Source organism: Neoarius graeffei, chromosome 3 (genome assembly GCF_027579695.1).
Source record: "Neoarius graeffei isolate fNeoGra1 chromosome 3, fNeoGra1.pri, whole genome shotgun sequence".
NCBI lineage: Eukaryota > Metazoa > Chordata > Actinopteri > Siluriformes > Ariidae > Neoarius > Neoarius graeffei.
Window position 1 is genome coordinate 47,773,576 of NC_083571.1, and position 19,340 is coordinate 47,792,915.

The following is a 19,340-nucleotide window of genomic DNA, read 5'->3' on the forward strand; positions in this document are numbered from 1 at the left end:
GTTTGCATGTTCTCCCTGTGTCCACGTGGGTTTCCTCCGGGTGCTCCAGATTCCCCCACAGTTCAGACATGCAGGTTAGGTTAACTGGTGACTCTAAATTGACCGTAGGTGTGAATGTGAGTGTGACTGGTTGTCTGTGTCTATGTGTCAGCCCTGTGATGACCTGTCCACTTGTCCAGGGTGTACCCCACCTTTCGCCCGTAGTCAGCTGGGATGGGCCCCAGCTTGCCTGCGACCCTGTAGAAGAGGATAAAGAGGCTACAGATAATGAGATGAGAGAGAAACCTGGCGGCCATGTTTGTTTACAAATTGTCACAGTCACTCGCTAACACGGAAGTTTTACATCTCCGACGTGTGACATCATGTTGTCTTGACAACCATGCAGTATTGTAAACCATATTCAATGCTCTTTCTCCACTGGGTAGAGTGACGTAATACACATTGGATAAGTGATATGCTAACAATATTGCATGCTATCAAACCATATTAATGAAACCCACAAGAAGGGAATAGAGCACATTTTTTTTTCCCATCAAAAAAGTGTCCTGTATGTACAGTAATTCCTGATATTTCACTCTAATGATGTCACTCCCAGTGTTTACCCACTGACTAGATGTGTATCTGTAATACATATATTACAGATATGTCTCATCTCATCTCATTATCTGTAGCCGCTTTATCCTGTTCTACAGGGTTGCAGGCAAGCTGGAGCCTATCCCAGCTGACTACAGGCGAAAGGCGGGGTTCACCCTGGACAAGTCGCCAGGTCATCACAGGGCTGACACATAGACACAGACAACCAGTCACACTCACATTCACACCTACGCTCAATTTAGAGTCACCAGTTAACCTAACCTGCATGTCTTTGGACTGTGGGAGAAACCGGAGCACCCGGAGGAAACCCACACGGACACGGGGAGAACATGCAAACTCCGCACAGAAAGGCCCTCGCCGGCCACGGGGCTCGAACCCGGACCTTCTTGCTGTGAGGCAACAGCGCTAACCACTACACCACCGTGCCGCCCCCCGATTATTATTATTATTATTATTTTCCTTGTGTAATTTACTTAGTTACTTTTAAAATCAACATCAACAACTACACACAATGGAGCAACCTGACAGCCAAAATTCTCTCAAAATCTTCCGCTTTTAACAAAGCAAACCTTGCGGCCATGTTTGTTTACAAACTGTCACAGTCACTCACTAGCGCAGAAGTTTTACATCTCTGATGTGTCTCTTTTCCAGTTTTTCAATGTCTGTTGGTATGTTTTTCTCTTGTATATATGCATGAATAATATCTAATGAAGTTTTGGTAGCCTTTCAGGTGTTCAGCGCGTCTTTAGTTTCAGTTTATTTATTTAGTGCTTCAACCAAGCACTGGATTAGCCTCGTCTTTTCTCTTTCCTGGAAGACAAAGAAATGATTGTGCACATATGCAGCAGAAAAGTTTTGTCATTGGATCTTTGCATGAGCTCTGACGTGTGACGTCGTGTTGTCTTGACAACATGCAATATTATAACAATATTGCATGCTCATTCTCTATTGGGGAGAGTGACTTAATACATGGAGGATAAGCAATATGATAATATTGCATGCCATCAATAAACCCGCTAGAAGGGAATCAAATACATGTTTTTATTCTATGGAAAAAGTGGCCTGTATGTATAATAATAAGTATTGTGTCATGATCCACCCCGGACTTCCACTCCGGAGATTTACTATCTCCCTGTTCAGCGCAATCCGGATCTGGGATGGGACTTCCATCTTGCCAGCATTCACTTCCTGGTCTGCTCTGCTGTGTATAAATAGGCCGTTATCCGAAAGGAACTTTGCCAGAACGTCTTGTCTGTTTCTCATGTCGTCTCTGTGCCATTTTTTGCCTCCTGTATTTTTGCTCTCTGTTTTGCCTAGTCTTAGCCTCCGTTTTTTGCACTCACATTTGGTCAGTTTTTCATGTTTTTTGCACTACGTTTTTTGTCTCCAGTTTTTGCCAGAATTATTTTTCATGTTTTTTCATATTAGCAGTTTGTCTTTGTCTACCTCATTGTTGTCTGGATTATTTTTTGCTATTTTTGTTCATTAACTCTTTTTGGACTTTAATTAAATCATTTTTTATTCATTGGATTTTCTGGTTTGTGTTCTGCTATTGGATCCTAACTCAACACATCTCACCACCCTTAACAGTACGTTCTGGCCAACATGGATTCAGCGGAACTTAACCATCTGAGAACAGCTATGCAGCAGCAAGGAGCCCTCCTCGGGACCCACCAACAGGAACTCAGGCAGATCACTCAGAACCTGGCCACCCTGTCTGACTCACTCAACCTCCTAGCCACACAACTCCAGCACTCCCAAGCCGTGCCTACCCCTGCCTAGCTGTCTCTTTCTTCACCTCCCACCACCACTGTTCTCCACGAACCAAGACTCCCTTCGCCTCAGCCCTACAGTGGAGAACCAGGTACCTGCAGATCTTTTTTGGCACAGTGTTTGCTGATCTTGGAGCTTCAACCTCTGGCTTTCCCCACAGAATGCTCCCGGGTAGACTATACCATCTCACTCCTCACCGGCAAGGCCAGGGAATGGGGGATGGTGGTCTGGGCCACTGACACGCCCTGTTGTTCCAGCTTCAAGGAATTCTCTGAGGAAAAGAGACAAACATTCGACCGCTCTCTGTTCGGCTGGGAGGCGGCAAGAGAGCTCAGGGGTCCCAATCTACCTCGGATTATGCCCTCGAGTTCAGGATGTTGGCAGCGTCATGCGGTTGGAACGAGAGTGCCCTGGTCGACGCGTTCCTACATGGCTTATCTGATGCCATCAAGGATGAACTCGTCTCACGTCAGCCTGATGGACCTTGCCAATTGTATTGATGTGGGGGTCCAACAACGGAGGAGAGGGAGGAGCTGCCGCAACTTCAACCCTTCTCCACCACCCGCCTTGTCCATTGAACCCATGTAGGTAGATCGGGTACGGGTGTCAGCGGAGGAATGACTGCGCCGACGGAGCACGGGGGCTTGTTTCTACTGCAGTCAGCAGGGACACATCTGCCGAGCCTGCCCGCTAAAAGGACGAGCCCACCAGTGAATCGAGGGGCCCTGGTGGGCAATGCTTGGAACCAGTCCCCTGCCGACCGACCATTGCTCCCCGTCATCATCACTCTCAACAATCGGCATCACCATCTTCAGGTGCTCGTCGACTCGGGGGCGGACAGGAACCTGATCTGCTCCGCCAAGGATCTTGGAATCCCGTTACTTGCCCTTGAGGTCCCTCTCACCGTCCTGACACTCAATGGCACTGGCTTGACCACCATCACTCACCTCACCACCCCGCTCACCCTAAGGATTTCAGGCAATCACTCCGAAACTATATAACTTCACGTCATGAACAACCCTCACGTTCCCATTATTCTTGGATTACCCTGGTTGATGCAGCGCAACCCCCACTTAAACTGGACTGACCACACCATCTTAGGCTGAAGTCCTTCCTGCCTGGCCTCCTGCCTGAACTCCACTCTGCCTCCCGCCAAACCACCTCAGCCCTCAGCCAGCGAGTTTCCCAACCTTTCTCATGTGCCTCTGGAATATCTGTACCTAAAGCCTGTCTTCAGTAAGACCCTTCAGTGTCCCTTCCCCCTCATAGGCCCTATGACTGTGGTATTGACCTCCTGCCAGGGATGGCGCCACCCAAGGGGCGTCTCCACTCTCTTTCCCCTGCCGAGAGACAAGCCATGGAGAAATACATCACTGAGTCTCTGGCAGCTGGGATCATCCACCCTTCCTCCTCCCCCATCAGGGGTGGGATTCTTCTTTGTGGAGAAGAAAGACAAGTTGCTCTGCCCCTGCATTGACTATCAAGGTCTCAACGCCATCACAGTCAAGAACTGCTACCCACTACCGCTCATGACTACAGCCTTCGAACTACTCCAGGGAGCTAAGGTGTTCACTAAACTGGACCTATGCAACGCCTATCACCTAGTTAGTATCAGGAAAGGGGACGAGTGGAAGATGGCCTTCAACACCACCACAGGCCACGATGAGTACCTCGTAGTCCCTTTCGGCCTGACTAACGTGCCCGCGGTATTCCAGGTGTTGGTTAATGATGTCTTGGACTTTCTTAACACCCTTGTCTTTGTTTACCTGGACGATATCTTGATTTTCTCTCACTCCCTGGAGGAACATCAGGGTCACATCCGGCAGGTTCTTCAACGCCTGCTGGAGAATAAGCTGTTCGTTAAGGCAGAGAAGAGCGAGTTCCACCAAGGCTCTGTCTCATTCCTGGGGTTCATCATTTCACCAGCCAAGATCCAGATGGACCCCCTCAAGCTGGAGGCAGTCACTGACTGGCCCACCCCATCTTCAAGACGAGAGCTCCAGCGCTTCCTGGGGTTCGCCAACTTTTACAGGCGTTTCATCCGCAACTTCAGCACGGTGGCCAGACCTCTCTCAGCCCTGACTTCGACCAAGACCAAGTTCAAGTGGGGGGAGGAAGCAGAGAAAGCCTTTTCCAGTCTCAAGCACAGGTTTACCACAGCACCCATTCTCACCATACCCGATTCTACCAAGCAGTTTATCATCAAGGTTGAGACCTCCAAGTCAGGGGTCGGAGCCATCCTATCCCAGAGGGCCAACGACAACAAGGTCCACCCATGCTCCTTCTTCTCCCGCCGGCTATCCTCAGCCGAATGAAAGTACTACTTCTGTGACCGAGAACTACTGGCCTTGAAACTAGCCTTGGAGGAGTGGAGGCACTGGCTCGAGGGGTCTGATCTCCTGTTCCTAGTCTGGACCGACCATAAAACCCTGGAGTACCTCAAGTCTGCCAAACGTTTCAACTCTCGTCAAGCCTGTTGGTCTCTCTTCTTCTCCTGATTCAACTTCACACTCTCTTACCACCCAGGCTCCAAGAATGGCAAACCCGATGCCCTGTCCAGGATGTTCTCTTCCCACCAAGAGGAGTCCAAGCCACCCGAGACTATCCTTCCTCCATGCTGCCTGGTGGGAGCTGCTATTCTAGAAGTTGAGATGCTCATGCAGAAGGCCCTGGAGCAGGACCCCGGTGAAGGTAACTCCAACAATATTCCTTATAACCATCTGCTTATTCCCTGTCATGTGCGAACTCAGGTGCTGCAGTGGCCTGTCATCCGGGAGCCGCCCGAACCCTGGCTCTCATCCAGCAGCGCTTTTAGTGGCCATCCATCAAGGAGGACATCCAGGAGTTCCTGGCAGCCTGCGACACATGCTCCTGGAACAAGACAGCCAATCAACCCCCTGCTGACTTACTAAGACCCCTTCCTACTCCACATCAGCCTTAGTCTCACATCGCCCTGGACTTCATCACAGGACTCCCCAACTCAGGTGGTAATACATGTATCCTCACTGTCACTGACCATTTTTCTAACACCGTCCATTTCATTCCTCTGCCCAAGCTCCCCTCAGCCAAAGAGAACTACTCATCCACCACGTCAGAACTACTTAGAACTACTCATCCACCATGTTTTCTGCCTACATGGTCTGCCTACTGACATTGTTTCTGACCGGGGTCCTCAGTTCACTGCACAGTTCTGGAGAGCCTTCTGCAAACTCATCGGGGCCACCTGTAGTCTCTCCTCAGGCTTCCACCCACAGACCAATGGCCAGGCAGAATGGGCTAACCAGGCTTTGGAGGTTGCACTCAGGTGAATGGCGTCCAGGGATGCCAGTTCTTGGAGCAAGTACCTACCTTGGATCGAATACGCACACAACACTCTCCCTTCCTCTGCCACAGGTCTCTCTCCATTCCAGTGCTCACTAGGGTACCAACCACCATTGTTCCCCAGCCAGGAGGAGGAGGTCACCATACCATCAGCCCAGGCTTTTATACACCGCTGCAGGAGAACGTGGGCATTGGCCTGGAGAAGACTCATTTGCTCCGCACTCGCATCCAAGAAGCAGGCTGACAAATGTCGCTCCAAGACACCCACCTACCAAGTGGGTCAACGAGTTATGCTCTCCACACGCCACCTGCCACTTAGGGCCATCTCTCACAAGCTGGCACCCAGGTTCCTTGGACCCTTCTTCACCAAGAAGGTAATCAACCCATGTTCCATTAGACTGGCATTACCACTCACTATGCGACGTGTTCACCCCACCTTTCATATATCACAGCTTAAACCTCTGGTTTCCAGTCCTTTGCTTTGCTTTAGGAAGAGCGTCAGGGTGCTGCTGGTGGAACTCCCTGATAAGTGTTGGGTCCAGTATGAACCTGGCGGAGACCCAACTTCTCTCCTCGGGACTGTAACCCTCCCAGTCCACAACATGGTCCCCTGCCAGAGGTACTGTCCCTCCCTTACACCCCATACACCCCACCCCCATATCTAGAATTATTAGATATGTCAACTTGAGCTCGTGTGCCAAATTTCATTCTTCTATCACAAAACAAATAATTCCATGTTTTTTTGTTGCTTAACAGCCAAAACTATATCACATTAATGGTGGAATAAGATCTGACCTGATTTGTCCTGGCTTAATATTTTTACATCACAAAACCCTGTGATTTTGACAGAGGTGTGTAGACTTATTATATCCACTGTAGATACAATAAAAAGGTTGATCATGTTGAACAGCGTCCCAAATAACCTATGTTTGTTTGTGTTTGATTAACTTATTGAATGAATGAATGAATGAATGAATGAATGAATGAATGAATTTCTGTGTCAGCAGTTACATAACTTCAGAAACCCATTCCTCAATCTGTTTCTCCCTACAGGTATTCTTCATAAAATCCTGTATACTCTTAGTTCTACATAAAATAACTATCTCCATGGAGACAAATGGACATTAGGCTTTGGGCTCAATTAATAAAAAGCATTAATTCAAGTGTTGCTTGCTTGAAGAAGGACAGAGAGCTAGAGAGAGAAGTGTGATGAAAGATGGAGAAAGACAAAACTGCATGTGCTCTCTACACTGCATTCTCGAAATAAATTGATTGGATCGCTTGAAGTCACATTCCAATATATTTCAGTATACCATTGCAATGCATTGCACAATACTTATTATACATACAGGCCACTTTTTCCATGGAATAAAAACATGTATTCAATTTCCTTCTAGTGGGTTTATTGATGGCATACAATATTGTTATCATATTGCTTATCCTCCATGTATTATGCCACGCTCCCCAATGGAGAATGAGCGTGTGATATTAGAATATTGCACGTTGTCAAGACAACATGACGTCACACATCAGAGCTCATGTGAATATCCAATGACAAAACTTTTCTGTTGTGCATGTGCACAATCTTTGTCCGCCGGGAAAGAGAGAAAACGAGGCTAATCCAGTGCTAGGTTTAAGCACTAAATAAATAAACTGAAAATAAAGACGCGCTGAACACCCGAAACGCTACCAAAACTTCGCTATATATATTCTTCACACATATTTACAAGAGAAAAACATACCAATGGACATCGAAAAACTGGAAAAGAGACACGTCAGAGATGTAAAACTTCTGCGCTAGCGAGTGACTGTAATAGCTTGGAAACAAACATGGCCGTGACGTTTGCTTCATTAAAAGCGGAATATTCTGAGAGAATTTTGGCTGCCAGGTCGCTCCATTGTGTGTAGTTGTTGACATTGATTTTAAAAGTAACTAAGTAAATTACACAGGGGGAAAAAATATTCAGCTTGACTGCACTAGCATTGGCCTGCACTAGCATTGGCTTTCACTAATATTACACCAGCTAGAAGGTAACTGGACTGCCATGCTAACAGCACCAAGTCACGGGTAAGCTCGCATTGGCCTTCGCTAACACTACTGCTATACTGGCTGGAAGCTAACTGGACTGCTGCACTAACAGCACCGAGTCATGGGTAAGCTAGCGTTGGCCTTCGAGAATGCTGATATGGAGAGTGTGTATGTATTATAATAATAATAATAATAATATTGGCTGACTTTTTTTCGTGGTCTTTCAGATGTATTCCATTCAACTAGCATGATATTGAACTCATCTTCAACTCGTTCAATATCATGCTATATGAATGGAATACATCTGGTAGACCACGAAAAAAAGCTAACCAATATTATTTAATTATCTTTCAGAAGGACCAGCAATTGTTTGCTCAATCATCAAAATGTTTGCTGCAATTCCAGTGTATTATCTGCACAACACTGTAACTGCTATTTGGTAATCCATATTTTATATCCAGTATTTAGAGCTTTTCAGTGTTTACATTCAAAACATCCATCATAAGAGATTATATATGCTTCAGAAATTCATCGTATTTTCATATGTTGCTTCACAGATTCAAATTTCTCCAATTTCACACCATTAAGCATGTGTCAAACATTAATATAACTTGAAAAGGAATGTGATGGATATCCAGGGGCGATTTCTCAGAGACAACAAGGGAAGCCGAACTTCCCCTAAAATTCTCTCCCCAAACTGCGGCGTCTACGACGTTGAATTCTCATTAAAACAATAACTTGCATAACATAATATATGCCCAAGATTGTATTTACGTTCATAACGATCCCTATGTCATCCTGTAACTTATTTGAGTGATGTCTGACGAACTTGCAGTTCGCTATGGACTGGCAGCCGGGTATCAGTTGAAGTCTATGAGACGGCTCTGAACAGCTAATTTCAGCTAGTTGTTATTGGTTAAAATCGACAAAATCGTCACTTCCAGGGAAGCCGGGTATCTCTGGGGGTAAATGGGACATTGGGAGGGCCAAGAAGCCGGGCTGATAAAGGATTATTGGAGGTGGTGTTTGAAAGACATGAGGAGGGCAGGGTCGCTGTACTTCGGCGACGAACACGGAAGCATGATCAGTCAGTCCTTAGCGGATGTCGAGAAAGTGTAGTCGTGTGCCAAAGTGCTGTCCGAATTTTTTTTTCATATAAACATTTCTTCTCATTGATGTCTCTGTACATTACTCTGTAAATAAATGTAAATATTACTCGTTGTGCTCTGTTAACTTTCATCCATTCTATCAGTTTGATCATTCATGAATTCACTCGTTTATTTCATTTGTAGTTCAATCAACGTGGTTGTAGGCTAGCTTGAGCCTTATTGGGATCTGTAGTGCTAGCTGCTAACAGCTGGTATCTATCTGCTATAATGGCAAAGTATGGCCAGTCATTTTGCCCCACCCCCGCCTCGCTCTCCATCTGGTGCGGTAGTGATGTCCCATTGCTCGCGCGCCACAGCAGAGACCTGCGTGACCTTCAGCCGGTACAGTCGCTGTTCTTTTACCACCTCCGTTATTCTCATCTTTCCGGTGTGTTCTTGATTTTTCCATTGTGTCCTATTTTGCCATATCAAGACCCAAAATGGTATTGTATTATTCATATTTAAGTGAATAATCAATTCAGTCATCATAACTTGGCATTTTTAACCCAAGCAATCAAAAAGAGGAAATTTCTCATCTCATCTCATTATCTCTAGCTGCTTTATCCTTCTACAGGGTCGCAGGCAAGCTGGAGCCTATCCCAGCTGACTACGGGCGAAAGGCGGGGTACACCCTGGACAAGTCGCCAGGTCATCACAGGGCTGACACATAGACACAGACAACCATTCACACTCACATTCACACCTACGCTCAATTTAGAGTCACCAGTTAACCTAACCTGCATGTCTTTGGACTGTGGGGGAAACCGGAGCACCCGGAGGAAACCCACGGGGAGAACATGCAAACTCCACACAGAAAGGCCCTCGCCGGACCCGGGGTTCGAACCCAGGACCTTCTTGCTGTGAGGCGACAGCGCTAACCACTACACCACCGTGCCGCCCTAAGAGGAAATTTATTCAATATTTTCAAAAAATTTTACAAAAACATTTGAATTGTAATTAAAAAAAATTCCACAGCAGAGGCCAGATAAAGCAAGATGCTATCTTTATTCTTATTAAACATGATAAAAGAAACATTGAGTGTTAGGTAAATGCAAAAAAAAAAAGTAAAATTAGAAAATTTATTTTTTGACCATAATGTCCCAAATGAGAGACCAATTTCTGAGACAGACCCACATAACAACAAATTGACTCATGACAAATAACAAATTGAAAAATTGTATTACATAGACCTAAAACTGAGCTTCCCCTATTTCAAAGCCCACCAGCCGCCACTGTGGATATCATATCACAAAATAAGATGCACTGTCAACCCTCACAGGCGAGAGGGTGTGAGGGAGAGAGAGAGAGAGAGAGAGAGGTGTGCTTACAGTGAATGTTGCATTTGATGGCTGAATTAGACTTGGATGCACATCTCTGTCTTTCATATTCCACACTTCACAGTAAGTCTGTAAATATTTTCAAATATTATATTGTAGGAATTGTGTAATCTACAAAATCTTTATAGAAATTCTAGAAAGTGGATGGTGTCAGAATAAAATTGGCAATTTTTTAAAACCACCTGTTTGTTTGTATATGTGTGTATGTGTATTATATATATATATATATATATATATATATATATATATATATATATATATATATATATATATATAATGATAATTCTGCATAATCATTGTTTTGTCATTGTCTGATTACTTTTGTCAGTGTGTGCTCAGATACGATGATGGTATTGAATGGAAACACTGACTCTTATACAGAATCTTAAATGGCTGAATAAGATTATAATTCCTTTCCTTTTGTGACATTATCCTTAAACATACATGATTACAGAAAAGCTGACAAGACACCAATAAATGGTGTATGTTATATGCCACAGTTTGTGTACTATGATTTGGAATTTCCTTTTTTTATTCATTCTTTCTTACTTTTTTTCTTTAGAAAGTTATCTGATCAACTCCGACAGACTTGCTTGGCAACAAGACATTGTCATTCTGGTTATTAGTCTCCACATCCTCCCAATATGAATGAATCTTTGATGCATTTCCAGCTCTCCTGCAATACAAGTCCAAGCTCAGCACCAGACCTTTACATCAGTGTCACTAAACAGGAGCCGTACCATGTCGCCATCCCCATGACAGTTTTCTATGTCATCTTGTTTGTCTTTGGGGTCCTATCCAATAGTATTAGCATGCTTACGCTCCTCAGGGATGTCCGTATGAAAGTCAGCGCCATACAGCTCTACCTGCTTAGTCTGGTTCTATCTGACCTCCTCCAGCTATTGACGATTCCCATCACTGTATATCGTTACTACTGGGAAAGTTACCCATGGAGACTCGGAGAACCCTTGTGCAAAGCTTACTTCATGGTGCGTCAGATGTACTGCGCCACAACCAGCTGGGTGATCCTTGCATTTACTATTGAGCGCTATGTGGCCATCTGTCACACCATGTGGTCCCTTGCCGGCCTCAGGAAGTCACGACTCCTGTGTGTTCTAGGCTGGATCTGGTTACTGGCATTGGGTACCTCAGTGCCATTTGCTCTCGTGTACAGGCATGCCCAAGCCTGCATCCTGGATTATGGGGCAACGTCACCTGACACAGCCTTTGTGGTGTCCACCATGTGTGAGATGACCGAGGAGGAACCTTCCCACCTTTACAAGGGAGCACTGCTTCTGAGGGGTATCCTCTGCTTCTTGATCCCACTTGTGTGCATCTTCACCCTCTACATACTCATCATTACCCACTTCCGCTACAACAGCCGTCAGCGCATGGCCATGGGCATCACTAGAGCTGTAAGTGAAGGAGGAAATCCTCAGTGCCTCCAGCATGGGAAGCTGCTAATTCAGGAGAAACGGGCTTTGCGACTTATGGGTATGATTTTATTCTCCTGATATCTTTGTCACATCATGTTTTGTGGTCAGATTCTTTGGCCCTGATTCCTTTATAGTGCTGTCTTCTGTAGTGCAAGTTGAGGTTCCTGATGCCTTTTCTGCAAAACAGGAAGACAGGAGGCTGAACTGAAGGTAGCAGAGTTGAAAATGTTGAGATTTTCATTGGGAGTGACAAAGTTGGACAGGATTATAAATGAGTATAGTAGAGGGACAGCACATGTAGGACAGCTCGGAGACAAAGTGAGAGAGGCGAGATTGAGATGGTTTGGATACATACAGAAGAGAGATTCAGGGCATATTGGGAAAAGAATCCTGGAGATGTAGTTGCCAGGTAGAAGGAAAAGAGGAAGACCAAAGATAAGATTTATGGATGTGGTGAAGGAGGACATGAGGATGCTTGGTGTGACAGAAAAAGATAAAGAGGACAGGAGGAGATGGAGGGACGTAAACCTCTGTGGCAATGGGAACAGCCAGAAGAAGAAGAAACTATAAAACAGGACGATAATGGCAAAATGTAGAGTAGAAGAAAGACCATAGTTGCATTAGTGCCTGAACAGGCTAGCACTTCCTTGGCACCTAGATGAGGGCCCAGACTGTGAACTAGTGAAGTTGGGACCACTGGTTTGCAAGAAGCAAGAAAGGTCCTACAACCAAAATAAAACATATATCCCCAAATCTCTGAAATGTGTGTCTGGCCAAGCTGATGGTCCATAGCTGGTAGGACTGGTGGAGGTTTTGGGGACTGAAGCAGATACGGTACATAAGACACTGCAGGATTGCATCGTAAGGTCAGAGACCATATCCAAAGAGATACTAGGAACCTGGAGACTTGGGTATCTTTGTATATTTTTACATTTACTTTTATGGCATTTGGGAGAGAGATGTGCTTATCCAGAACAACTTACATTTTTTATTGCATTTTATACAACTGAGCATTTTAAGGGTTAACGGTTCTGGTAGATGAGCCTCAGAGATACCTGCATGAAGGCCAGTGCCATACAGTTCTGATATCCTCCAGTTCCCTGAATCCAGCTCCCATTACTGTATACCACTACTGTTGGGAAAGCTACCCATGGAGACTTGAAGAACCCTTGTGTAAAGATTAGTTTACAGTGAGCCAGATATACTGCGCCACAACCTGTTGAGTGATCCTCATCTTCACTACAGAGCTTTATGTGGCCCTCTGTCATACCATGTGATCCCTTGGCATCTATAGAGGTCATAACTACCTTGTCTTCATGGCTGGATATAGCTACTGGCATGAGGTACTTCAGTATAATGCAGGTATTACAAGGCAACGTCACCTGACAGCTTCTGTGGTGTCCACCATGTGTGACATGACAGAAGAGGAACCTTCCCCCCTTTACAATGGAGTACTGGATACTAGTGGAACGGATCTGGGTCTTTGAGGCTAGCTGAGCTGGAGCAGCCACGGGCTGTGGAACTCAAGTACCTGACACGACAGGCAGGGCTACAAAAGGATGACTGCAGATGCTGCAGTATGATATTTGAGTTCTTTCTTCCTTTATGTGGTACATTTTGTCAACTTCTCTTTCTCTTGTTTCAATTTTTGCAGGGGCTGTAGTGGTCACTTTTTTTGTGTGCAACTTCCCTGACATTGCATCCTCACTCATGCAAGTGTATGTGGACTCGTGGTCAGGGACAGTGCTCATGGTGTACACAGTGCTCAAGTCCTACTTGTCGCTGCCGCTCTGGTATGTAAACAGTGTGCTGGACCCCATCCTCTTCTGCATCTCCTCGAAAATGTTCCGCAAAGCATGTTGGGAAACTGTGGAGCCTCTCAGATCCCAATGTCTGTGTGCATGCAGACAGAGAAACCCAGTGTCAGAGAGAAACATGGTTAACCAGAATTCCACAGGAGCAGTTAGCACATCAGCCTGATGACTCTTAATTTGCCATCTGAGTATGAATGCAAATGAGAGATTTGTACAGGGTACATGTTGTTTCAGCTGCGACAAATGAAAAATGTTTTGTGGAGTTTATTGGATATACATATATTGGTTTTATATTCTGTGTAATATGTTGTTGTTTTTTAAACATCTGTTGTATAAAAAGCCATGTGATAGATTGGCAGCCTGCCCAGGGTTTACCCCGCATCTCACCTGAAGTCAGCTGGGATTAGCTCCAGCTTTCCCCATGACCCTGACGGATAAGCGGTATAGAGGATGGATGGATGTTGTATAAACAGTACTCTCCGGTACAATTGTTCTGATTACTACAGTGATTAAAGGAATCAAGAAAGAATTCCTTAGGGGTTCTTGTATTGTTCATAGTACACACAAAAAAGGAAACTATTTGCTTTCTTCTACAGTGGTACTTTTAAGTTTGTGAACCCTTTTGAATTTTCTGTATTTCTGCATAAATATGACCTAAAACATCATCAGATTTTCACACAAGTCCTAAAAGTAGATAAAGAGAACCCAGTCAAATAAATGAGACAAAAATATTATACTTGGTCATTTATTCATTGAGGAAAATAATCCAATATTACATATCTGTGAGTGGCAAAAGTATGTGAACCTTTGCTTTCAGTATCTGGTGTGACCCCCTTGTGCAGCAATAACTGCAAATAAACGTTTCAGGTAACTGTTGATCAGTCCTGCACACCAGCTTGGAGGAATTTTAGTCCATTCCTCCACACAGAACAGCTTCAACTCTGGGATGTTGGTGGGTTTCCTCACATGAACTGCTTGCTTCAGGTCCTTCCACAACATTTCGATTGGATTAAGGTCAGGACTTTGACTTGGCCATTCCAAAACATGAATTTTATTCTTCTTTAACCATTCTTTAGTAGAACAACTTGTGTGCTTAGGGTCGTTGTCTTGCTGCATGACCCACCTTCTCTTGAGATTCAGTTCATGGACAGATGTCCTGACATTTTACTTTAGAATTTGCTGGTATAATTCAGAATTCATTGTTCCATCAATGATGGCAAGCCGTCCTGGCCCAGATGCAGCAAAACAGGCCCAAACCATGATACTACCTACCCTGGGCCCACCCATCCTAAGCGTGACGCAACACGAGGACCTGTTGCGAGCTTAGTCTGGCCAGGCAAGCTATCTACAGCTCTTCCAAGCTCCCGAAAAATCGGGAACCAATCAACTTTGAGCATCTCCAACGGCCCTGGATAGAGGCGTGTTCAAGGCACTGACGTAGTAGAACTGCGACCGGAAGCCATAGATTGTTTACAGAATCTATGCCGGAAGTGCTTCATTCATGCTTCCGCATCTATTACGCATAAATGCTGTATTGAAAGCATTCAACGGGAAGTTCTCATTGAAAATGGAGCAAAGAGCAGCCCTGGAGGTATTTACTGAAAGGAAGGACATTTTCGCCTTGCTCCCGACCGGCTTCGGTAAGAGTTTAATCTACCAGTTAGCCTCGTCGCGTCGCATACGTCAGAGGAAAGAGTGATGTGATTGGTTTAAGCTTTGTCACAGCCTTTTCTGGCTTCGGCCAGTAGCAAACTGAGGCATTTCAGGGAGATGGGTCAACCACGGGCTCTGGGAAACGGTTGGCCTTAATATCTTGGCCAGACCAATAGCTCGGAGAGCTTTGACGTCGCGTTAGCCAGGCTAGATACTACCACCACCATGTTTCACAGATGGGATAAGGTTCTTATGCTGGAATGCAGCATTTTCCTTTCTCCAAACATAATGCTTCTCATTTAAGCCAAAAAGTTCAATTTTGGTCTCATCCGTCCACAAAACATTTTTCCAATAGCCTTCTGGCTTGTCCACATGATCTTTAGCAAACTGCAGACGAGCAGCAATGTTCTTTTTGGAGAGCAGTGGCTTTCTCCTTGCGACCCTGCCATGCACACCATTGTTGTTCAGTGTTCTCCTGATGGTGGACTCATTAACATTGACATTAGCCAATGTGAGAGGCCTTCAGTTGCTTAGAAGTTACCCTGGGGTCCTTTGTGACCTTGCCGACTATTACACGCCTTGCTCTTGGAGTGATCTTTGTTGGTCAACCACTCCTGGTGAGGGTAACAATGGTCTTGAATTTGTACACATTCTGTCTGACTGTGGATTGGTGGAGTCCAAACTCTTTAGAGATGGTTTTGTAACCTTTTCCAGCCTGATAAGCATCAACAACACTTTTTCTGAGGTCCTCAGAAATCTCCTTTGTTCATGCCATGATACACTTCCACAAACGTGTTGTGAAGATCAGATTTTGATAGAGCCCTGTTCTTTATATAAAACAGGGTGCCCACTCACACCTGATTGTCATCCCATTGATTGAAAACACCTGACTCTAATTTCACCTTCAAATGAACTGCTTATCCTAGAGGTAAACATTTGATATGTCATCTATGTTCTGTTCTGAATAAAATATGGAATTTTGAAACTTCCACATTATTGCATTCCATTTTTATTTACAATTTGTACTTTGTCCCAACTTTTTTGGAATTGGGGTTGTAAAACAGGGTGCCCACTCACACCTGACTGTCATCCCATTGATTGAAAACACCTGACTCTAATTTCACCTTCAAATTAACTGCTAATCCTAGAGGTTCACATACTTTTGCCGCTCACAGATATGTAATATTGGATCATTTTTCTCAATAAATAAATGACCAAGTATAATATTTTTGTCTCATTTGTTTAACTGGGTTCTCTTTATCTACTTTTAGGACTTGTGTGAAAATCTGATGATGTTTTAGGTCATATTTCTGCAGAAATATAGAAAATTCTAAAGGGTTCACAAACTTTCAAGCACCACTTTATGTAGAATATTCACCTGTTAAGAATGTCTCTCAAGGGAATAAAGCTGAGTGAATTTTGCTTGTTCTCAGTAGGCACAAGCGATTCTTGTTTAATTTGTGATTGCTGTTGTTTCTGTTGTTAAGTGAAAGATTACTTCAGCCTGTCTTACAGTTCAATGTGAAAATATGAATTGTCACTAATAATGACATATTGATAATGATTAAAACTTTTTTTGTGATTGTATTGCAGATCTATGGACCTTACTTTACTTGAATGTTACACTGAAAAAAAAATAAGTTTGGACTACCTCTGAAGCAGAGATATAAAATATTCTAAATGTTAATGCAAGAAAAAGAAGTGCATAATAATTTGAAATTTCAGAGGATTCTTTTTTTTTTTTTTTGTAATATGGTCTGCTTTAACTGAATTCAACATTTGTATGATGGTAATTTGTGCTACAGAACACTGAACATAGAACATGGACTACCCCTAGTGGTAGAAAACAGGTTACAACCCAACTCTTTTCCAGTTACACTGTATAGTAGAGCAAGGGTTCTCAACCTTTTCTGCTTCGAGGCCCATCTATTCATACTTGTAACTTGTCGGGGCCCATTAAAAAAGATCCTCAATTATTTTGGCTCATCTATTATATTAGAATCTAATAACCTATTGTAACATGTATTAAGGGAATGCAACATCACTCCCTGTTACAGATGGAAGCCCAGGAATTAAATAAATGCAATAAAAACAAACTGTTTTGAATTGTAGGTATTGTATTTAAAACTGTATGGATGTGCCAAAAGTCAAACCATGCGTGCAGGGCATTCTCAGTCAAAAGGGATTAATGATCCAAAAGTGGAGTCTGGTCCATTAACACAAGAACTTATTGCCATGTTTGTGTACAGAAAACAAGCAAGTTATTAAAACCAATAAGTACACTCAAAAGAAGTGGATATAGAAACCACTCAATGGGATTAGATCCTTACACACTAACAAATAAGGATTTTTCCTATGAAATAAAAATTTACTCGATAAATTTGACATTAGTAGAATACATTTTGATCCTATTGTAGCTGTAACTAAATGCAAAGACAATAGTTATGCATACTATTAATTAACTTAATGTGAAGATCATTAACAGATAATCAACAGATTTAAGATTTTTTTTAAGATTGTGTATATTTCTAGTCTTTTGTATTTGTAATTATTTGTATCTGTACATGCACAACCCCACCACCTCTGCTGATCAACTTATCATGTTTAAATAAAGTCATTCATTCATTATGAGTTGGAAAATTATCCATCCATTGAGTTCCCCGACATCTCAAACTACCTGGTGCTGCAGACATTGTTCTACACAGACACACAGATGAAAACCTGGAAGAGCATGGAGGCGTACAACTTTTCATATGTGGCTGGGTTAAAGATCTGGGTATCAGGACGCTACAAGATAAATCATGGATCATTTTTGCCCAGGTAAGGAGGAATTTCTGGGCTTTTTGTACACGTCTTTGTGATCGTTGTTAGGATGCAATAAATTTTAGTATCAGGTGTAAACAAACCACAGCCACTCGATTCTCAATCCTTTCTGCTCTTCTCTTCCAGCAGGCATCACAGATCTATGTAATTTACCTACAAATATATTTATTTATTCAGCCCGCTGTGCTGTGTGTGTGTGTGTGTGTGTGTGTTAGTTAAATGTAGAAGAGGAAATGTAGAAGAGGAATGTGATAAAATAAATGCTTCTTCTTCTTAATTTACCTACAAATGTATTTATTCCACTTGAAAAGTGTTCGGCGAACCAGCTACTGGATTTGGGATGCTACGACATCCTGAACTATTTAGTATTTGGTTTCAAACTTGATAAAAATTCATAGCCCACTAATGGACCGCAGCCCAGTGGTTGAGAAACATTGGCCTAGAGCAGGGGTTCTCAACCTTTTGCAACCTGGGCCCCACCAAAGCTGGTTCATTGCAGTTGGGGGCCCCTCTTCTCGCCCCGCCCCCACCCCCGCAACACACTCACCCGCAGTGACGCCACCCGACCTACAACACCTTATATTGACAGATAGATAGATAGATAGATAGATAGATAGATAGATAGATAGATAGATAGATAGATAGATAGATAGATAGATAGCCCTGGGCTAGATTATTATTATTATTATTATTATTATCATTATTTTTATTATTATTATTATTAGTAGTAGTAGTAGCAGTAGCAGCAGTAGTAGCATTATCCATTCCATAGAAATACATAGGCCTATTATCATTATTAGGCTATTGTTATAATTGGCAGTAGCACCACATTTCTAATCTGCTTTCGGGCATTATTATTATTATTATTATTGCCTATTATCATTACTAAGCTGTTGGCAGTAGTACAAGACTTATGTTCTTTCAGGCATTATTATTATTATTAGGCCTATTATTATTATTATTATTATTATTATTATTATTATTATTATTATTGCTGTTGTTGGTTGTTGATATTATTATTATTATTATGCTATTATTATTAATAGGCATCATTATTATTATTATTATTATTATTATTATTAGTGTTTTTATTAGGTATTTTATTAGGCTTATCATTAGCTGGCTATTGATATCATTGGGAATTGGGACCAGGCGTGAATTTAGGTTTTACTTTTTACTGTGCCTTTGTGATCTGCATTTGCGTTAATGCGAGACCTGAGCCTGCTTTGCCTTACAAAGATCCTCGATTCTTGGCGAAATGTTTGACAAGCACAGTCTCAAGTCATCCTCAATTTGCGCACGATTGCGATATTTCGTTTTAAGCGCAGTCATTTTTGAAAATCCTGCCTCACACAAGTAGGTCGATGCGAATGGGATGAGCAGTTTCAAGGCTACGTCACACAGTTGCGGGT

At 43.3% G+C, this 19,340-nt stretch overlaps 1 protein-coding gene across 1 annotated transcript; it reads left to right on the forward strand.

Moving 5' to 3' along the window:
* The first annotated feature begins 10,846 nt into the window (after positions 1-10,846).
* LOC132882804 (neurotensin receptor type 1-like) lies at positions 10,847-13,618 on the forward strand. The gene is made up of 2 exons (XM_060915922.1): positions 10,847-11,696; positions 13,293-13,618. Exons 1-2 carry the CDS (start codon positions 10,847-10,849, stop codon positions 13,616-13,618), a joined length of 1,176 nt encoding a protein of 391 aa, XP_060771905.1.
* The last annotated feature ends 5,722 nt before the right edge of the window (positions 13,619-19,340 follow it).